The sequence below is a fragment of the Hipposideros armiger genome, unplaced genomic scaffold, assembly GCF_001890085.2.
Source record: "Hipposideros armiger isolate ML-2016 unplaced genomic scaffold, ASM189008v1 scaffold_662, whole genome shotgun sequence".
NCBI classification, from domain to species: Eukaryota; Metazoa; Chordata; class Mammalia; order Chiroptera; family Hipposideridae; genus Hipposideros; species Hipposideros armiger.
Genome location: NW_017732012.1, coordinates 1,025,773 through 1,033,460, shown reverse-complemented (window position 1 = coordinate 1,033,460; position 7,688 = coordinate 1,025,773). Strand labels below are relative to the sequence as shown.

Below are 7,688 nucleotides of genomic sequence, written 5' to 3'. Positions count from 1 at the left end.
AAATACCAACCCAAGGAACCTCTTCGTGTAAATGCATAAACCATCCTGCAATACAGATAAACAAAATAAAGGAGCCCTTCTCTCTCACTTTTTACTGTGGAGCAAAAGATTTTTAGGTACTTGTTTAGGTAGAACAGTAAACTAATGCAGTTATGTGAGAACACTGATTCTCTATGAGGTATAACCTATAAAATAATATTGTTGGGCTGGCTGGGTGGCTCAGTTGGTTAGAGCACGTGCCCTTAACAACAAGGCTGCCGGTTTGACTCCCACATGGGAATGGTGGGCTGCGTCCTTCCCTTCCCCACCCCTGCCCCCCAACTGGATTGAGAGCAGCGACTGGACTTGGAACTGAGCTTGCGCCCCCCACAACTAAGTTTGAAGGACAACAACTTAACTTGGAGCTGATGGGTCCTGGAAAAAAACACAACATTCCCCTTCCCCAATTCCCCAACACTGTTCCCTTCCCCAATTCCCCAATAAAATTTTTTTAATTAAAAAATTAAAATTAAAATAATAATAATAATAATATTGTTTTTCTAATTCATCAGGTCAAACACAAGGATGATAGTCCCTGTTATGGCTACCGATGGCTGTCAGAAGAAAACGAAGAAGCTTATCACACCGCTAACCATGTATTCTCCCCAAGCAAGAGCTTTGTCTACCTTGAGCCCACACCTCAGGAACTACCCTGTGGCCAAACTCAGACAGTCCAAGCACACTACGTTCTCAATGGACAGGCCCTGGAGGAGCTGAAGGAACTCACATTCTATTACCTGGTGAGAAGGAAGACCACTGCATTGACTCATCTGTACACAAAAGCTCTCTCTGGGGCAAGGATTTATGAAGCTCTTTAGATATCACGACTTTGAAAGTCTGTTTCTCTTTTGAAATTTTGACTTCACCTAGGGCTAATTATTGCCAGCAGGGGTCCAATAAAACAAGCATATCACATGGAAGGCAAGGCTTGTGGTAAGATCTCTGTCAGGTAAGTTAAATTCCTTTTCATTTCATTTATTTTATTTATTTTTTTTTTGGCAGATAATGTCAAAGGGAGGCATTGTCCGAACTGGGACTCATGTACTGCCTGTGGAGCAGGGAAACAGTGAGTATTTACATAATTGCACATTCATACCCCATTCTGACACATTCAATCTTACACTGCAGAAATACCAGGAATAGTTTCAAATAGAGAAAGGTAATTTCCATCTAACCCCAATAAAGAAGTTTAGAAGAGAAAGCAATGCTTCTTTTCTACACCCTTAATCAAATTTTTCTTTTCTTTCAGCATATTTCATTCAAAATGTAGATTTAGTGGTTCTATAATCTGTGCTTATTCCAAATTTTCAAACTATAAATATTCATGGATCTTTACAAAATGACATTTCAAAATTGTTTTACTCAATGGAGAGAAGGTAAAATTTTGGAGTGCCTTCTGTACACTAGGTCTTGTGCTGAGTGATTTATATTTTTTATATCATTTTTTCCTTTTTGAAGATAGTTATGACTTATGAAGAGTTTAATTGGGTACTTCCACCATTGAACTGGACTCTCCCCATGAACAAATATGGAACAATATAAATCTCTGACGGCTTTTCTTATTCTAAGGAAATCTAAAAGACAATGTACTAGAAAATTATCAGTGAACTACTCTTTTGTTGCCTCTTCATAGCAACACAGAAGCACCATAAGTAGACACAGAGCTTTAATGCAACCTCTAAAGAATCAATGTAGACATCAACAAAATAAATTCCGAAGGAGTACAGTGCTCCTTTTAAGAAGAAAAGAATATTTGGCTCATAGAAAGTTAAAGAGGACATAAGGATGAATACAGTGTGTTAAACTCTTACTATTATAACTCATAACTTCAAGTTCTATATCCCTCCTTTAGTGTGAAGGTCTCCAGATCAAATGGTAGCCAAGTGGATATCCATACCCTTAGATAGCATCAGAACTTTATGTAGGTGCGCAAACACTTAAAATTGGTAATAATCATGATTTAAGAGAGGAAAGAGGCTTCCTCTCTTAAGGTTTGTTTTTTTCCCCCTAAAGCTAGAGTTGTTAGAGATACAGAGTTCTTAGGGTCAGTCATTCATTTATTAAATCTATTATATACCTACTAATGGAAGCAGTCATTAACCAGACCAGGCTCCTAAAATGGCTTTGGGCAATATAAAAATTTCATTTTAGCCCTGGGGAGATGTCTAACCTATAATCACTTCCTCATTCTTTCTGTGCTCCAGTGAAAGGCCATTTTTCTGTGTCAGTCCCTGTGGAGTCAGACATTGCTCCTGTTGCTCGATTGCTCATCTGTGCCATTTTACCTGACGGAGAAGTGGTTGCAGATTCTGCAAAATATGACGTTGAAAATTGTCTGGCCAACAAGGTGGGTGCTTCATACAATAAATGTTTTAACATTAAAACTAGAAGTTACTATGGTTATCAATTATTCTCTACATGTGAGCATTGGGACCACAAGGGTTAAATGAATTTTGCAGAGAATTTTAGCAAGGAAATGGTAGGGTCAAACTAAGAAGCCATATCACTTGACTCCTAATGAAAGATTCTCATGCATTGTCTCTTACCACATGATACGATTCAGAGTATCTTGTTCCCGTCTTCTATGATGAAATGTTGGTAAATATGTAAGCAAGTTTTTAAGACTACTAAAGAGCCAAAAGAAAAACATGAAAGTATCTAGACCCATTTGCATTCCACCTGCATTAATGAACACTTCACTGTATATCAAAGGTAAAAATGGCATCTCAAATTTAATAAGTTATAAGAATAATTAGATATCATTATAATGGCCCAACTGATTCTTGTGAATTAGAGTAAATTGTAGAGGACAAAAAGCCCAAGTCTTATACAGTGCCAACCACCACGAAGTCAAACAAAGTGATTATGCACTGAATGTGAGCAGCATTCAGAAAATGCTGGTGAATACATGGTTAAATCTGGAGATTTGTTTTGCTGACCTTTCTCCTCAATTCCACAGGTGGATTTGAGCTTCAGCCCAGCACAAAGTCTTCCAGCCTCACCTGCCCACGTGCACGTCACAGCCTCTCCTCAGTCCCTCTGTGCTCTCCGTGCAGTGGACCAAAGCGTGCTGTTCATGAGGCCTGAGGCAGAGCTCTCCCCGTCCTCGGTGAGTTCCCATCAGCCTCAGCAGTTAGGAAGGACCAAGCAAGGGTCTCCAAGCAAGAAGAAATGCCTAGCTGAGTAGGATGGACCTATTATATTTATCTAGGAGTAAATAGTTTTTAGCTCTTTTATGTGCACTGTTTTTGGTGAGAAAGAATTACATCTGAAAACAGATGACAGATAGATATTGGGTTGTCAGAAAAGTCATGACACATTTTTGCAACAAAAAGCATAGAAAAAATACATCATGACTTTTCCGACAACCCAATAGATAGATAGACAGACAGACAGACAGATAGATAAGAGAAAGAGATAAAACCATGTGCCAGTCCAAGTCCCTGAAATCCTAGAGCTCTATGGAATCAATAATAGGCGATTTCAAACTAGTTTTAACATTTTGAAAAGCCTAACGAAATGGTACATTTACCTGCACTAAGACTGCACAAGCTAAATGAAATATCAAAAATGTATTTCTGTAAGAATTATATCAGTTGAAATACTGGGTGTCCCAAGATGAACACAATTTCAGAAGGAAGATGTATATTGTCTCTGATGAGTAAAAATTAGGAAAAATTAATTACTATATGATAAATGACATTAATAAATAAAATCTTTTAAAATATTGGGTTAACAGAAGAAATAGCAAAAGGGTATGCTTGAGTGGAACAGTAAGAACTACTTAAAAACATGTACTAATCATTACTTGCTCATCTCTTCAAATGTTCAATATAAAGCCAATTGGAATAACCTCTTAATGAAGCTTTTTTACTATCAAAATTTTACAAAGGAAAATTTATATTTTTACTTCCCTAAAAGGGAAACTTGTAACAAAGGATTTCTTACCTTTTGATCCTTCCAGTGGGATTTAATTGAAATTATTATAATACTTCTAAAGAAAGTATTAAGTACATTTCAATAGTGGGAGCAAGGGGATATGTGGGAAAATAATATTAATGTTTTGTGTTTGTATAACATAATTTTAGAGTTCTCAAGTCAGGTTTTTTAATTTAACAAAACTGGTGGATAGATAAGGCAGAAAATCTGATTAATTTGTTAATAAATAAGAAGCTTTCAAGTATTTAGTAGTAGGCCTGGGTTAGAACACTAGTCCTTCTCAATCCTTGATAGTGTTTTACTAATGAAACACTCTGCTCCAAGTAGCATAAACCATTGCATTCATTCAACACACATTTATTTAGTGCCTACCGTGTCCTAAGTATGCCTACTGGGAATCTAGTGAACTACTGGAAAGACAAAAGTTCATGCTTTCATGGAACTTAACATTTTCATAGATTAGACAGACAATAATTATATAATATGCTTTGAAGAGGGGCAATGGAGAATAGTAAGAGGGAGCTACTTTTGAAAAAGTGTCTGCTTTCATTATTCACTTGGCTAATCTAGTCTTATCGATCAGTTTTAAATTCCTATGAATATAACAACAGTGCACCTATCAGCATTTTTTGTCTGTCTTATTCTTCCTCTTCAAATGAATTTGAAAACATCATTTCCAGTATTTTACAGTTTAAGTTTTAAGTATTTGTGAAGATCTGGAGCATTTTGCTCCCGTGAATAATACCTAAGGAAACCCTATCCTGTTCTGTATGGAGGACATATACTTATTCATGTGCTTGTTTAGAATATGTGTCCATGAACTTTGTTATACACCGAGTCAGTTGCTAACCACAAGGTAAAGACAGAACTGTCATTTGTTTCTAATCTTCTTGAGGCTTTGTATAATGTCTCAAACATAGGGAACCTCAATTTCTCTTAAAGTTTTATTTCATTCTACTATGGAGTCTAAGGTTTGCCTCTGAACTGTGTGACAAAGTACTATGATCCTTGCTTAGATTGGAATGTTTTAAGTGTATTGTTTCCCTACAATCGTTAAACTTTTTCAAAATCATCTTCTCTATCAATTTTTGAAGCCACAGAGACACTCAAAGACTGGTGGTGATCATTCTTTTCTTTGTTCCATGCACTTAAGAAAAATAAACGACAAATCAGTTTGTCCCTTTGTCCTTTGTATATGTATAGGTTTATAACCTGCTACCAGTAAAGGACCTCACTGGTTTCCCTGAGAGTTTGAATCAACAGGAGGAAAATGATGGAGACTGTGCCAAAGACCATGTCAATATTGATGGAATCATCTATTCCCCAGTATCAAATTCAAATGAAAAAGATATGTATAGCTTCCTACAGGTAAATGCCTTATATTGTAGATGGTCAGTTCCTAAGTTTCACAAAACATTATATATTTTTTAAATTATTTATTTTAATGCCTTCATATTAAAATATGAAGTTCAAGTGACTTCTCAAAGATCACTAATAGTAGCAGATCTGATAGCAAAGAGCCAGTACTGTAACTTTTTGAACTATTAATCAAGTTTTTTTCCTTTTTACTGAAATTCATTGCCTTGTTGTATTTATAAATATCACATACATAAAATAATGACTGCTGAAAGAGAATGAAATTACCTCTATAAGTACACCAATATCCCCTCTATAGATGTGAACATTACAAGTTTAATATTAAGCTAATTGGATTGTTTGTTAAATTCAATGAAAGAAGTATGTACTTATATATTTTTTATACGTTTGTGTACTGATAAGGTGATAATTTTCATCACAGGATATGGGCTTAAGGGTATTCACCAACTCAAAGATTCATAAACCCAAAGTTTGTTCAAACCATGAAGGCTATTTCATGAGGAGCTCTCCAAGACTATTAGCTCTTTCAGGTAAAAAATTAATAAAAATTAATCATCTAATATATTGAACCAATTAAAAGAATTTTAAAAAGATAAAACGTGATAAAGTTAACAAGAAAAAGATTTGTGATTCCGATATATTAAGGTTCTTGTGCAAGGTCACGTAGCAATACAAACCCAAAAATTCTGATTGCGCCAAGTCCCCACATATGCAAAGCTAGAGAGCATACAAGGCAGATTGTGGAAAGTGTTAGAAGAGAGGCATATATAGAATATGTAGATATGTAGAAGAAAAGAAAAAATTAAATCTAATTGAGGGATCAGGAACGCCAGTCATAAAGAATCTAGTAAATGAAGATATGTGGAGTTGAAAAGGAAAGAGAAAGTTTCCAGGCATAGGATCAGTGTAAACAGAAATAGAAATGTCCACAAGTTGGGACTACGTTCTCACCAAACAAGTGAAGGAGCTCTTTAACTTCCCCAAAACATCAGCCAGTATTCATGTTGAAATCACACTCATCTGTCAACGATATTGGCTACTTCTTTAACGAGTCAGATAGTAATCAAGCATTTACTTAACAGTCTGAAATTGTCAAATCGTGGTTAACTATAGGCTGAATACAAACCAAAGAGTTTGTCAAAAATCTAGGAAAACATTAAGTAAGAACCAGTTGGCTATGTGGAATTTAAATAAAGATTATTGTATAGTTCCATTATTAAATATAAATTATAGTCTATAATTCTTTATCAATAAGGTTTATAGTAAACTTATGCATAAGTATGTATATGCACAAATAGTTTTGTGCTGGCTGTTAAATATTTACCACACACCATTAACAGAAGGTATTATAAGTCGCATGAGAGATCCTAACTCTGATCTCCTGACACATATGGGAATAAAGAGATTTTTTTTTTAATCTTCTATCCTTTCATTACTATAAATTGTTTCTCAAAGCCACTGTGATAATGTCTGGGTACAATTTTTCTTGTTCCCACAGAGGAGCACACCAAAGGGAACTTTAGACTCCTGCCCTCCTCCCACTCCCGTGTCATAGACCTCTCCACTTGCACATGCGCAGTAGCCTCAGAGGACTCCTTTCCACCCCACAGACAACCCAAGGCTCTTTCTGCCTCTAGGTCTCTAGGTTCTCTGTGATTCTCTTCACCACCTTGCTCCTAGCTTATTTTAATATACTTCAGAATTCAGCTAAAATATCACCTCCTCAAAGAAGCCTTCCCTTAACACCCAAGTGTCCTCTCCTGGTTCTTACATCATCACCCTGTTTATTTTTTGTGTAGCACTTATTACAATCTCTCATAAGCTTTATATTTATTGTTTCTGTCTCCTCCCTCATTCACTAAAGAAGGATTTCGTGGTGGCAGTAATTATATAGAACATGTTTCAGAGCCTCTCACAGAGACTGTGCGAAAGTACTTCCCTGAGACGTGGATCTGGGACTTGGTGGTAGTAGAGTAAGTAACTTCCTTTATGTATAAGATGAAACAATATAGATTCCTCACAATTTTCCATTTTTAGCTAATTTCCCAATGTCCAAGTATTTCTTTTAGACACATTGCTGTTTTCAGGAGAGATTTAATGTAAATACTTCTGCTATGAAGTCTCAATAATCTAATTGTAGTAGGGCTAAGAAATTTTGCACAAATCTAATTCCAAGATTTCCAGAAAATGGGCATAACGACTAAATATAACAAGGCATGCATAGACTAGCACCTATGAAAGATCTTTCACTGGTCATCAATCTTGAGTTATGCACAGAATGAGTCAGGCCAACTATACACAGTAATAGTAGAATTGAAAATTATAAACCTGCC

General features: G+C 35.9%; 1 protein-coding gene across 1 annotated transcript in view; it reads left to right on the top strand.

Annotated features, from left to right (window-relative positions):
* A2M (alpha-2-macroglobulin) overlaps window positions 1-7,688 on the top strand; it is a 44,768-nt gene that overhangs the window by 18,768 nt on the left and 18,312 nt on the right. The window contains exons 10-16 of the mRNA XM_019626163.1: window positions 552-779; window positions 1,042-1,105; window positions 2,244-2,386; window positions 2,999-3,148; window positions 5,182-5,346; window positions 5,777-5,885; window positions 7,220-7,328. Of these exons, the coding sequence (XP_019481708.1) occupies window positions 552-779; window positions 1,042-1,105; window positions 2,244-2,386; window positions 2,999-3,148; window positions 5,182-5,346; window positions 5,777-5,885; window positions 7,220-7,328 (968 nt within the window). The remainder of the gene's footprint in view (window positions 1-551; window positions 780-1,041; window positions 1,106-2,243; window positions 2,387-2,998; window positions 3,149-5,181; window positions 5,347-5,776; window positions 5,886-7,219; window positions 7,329-7,688) is intronic.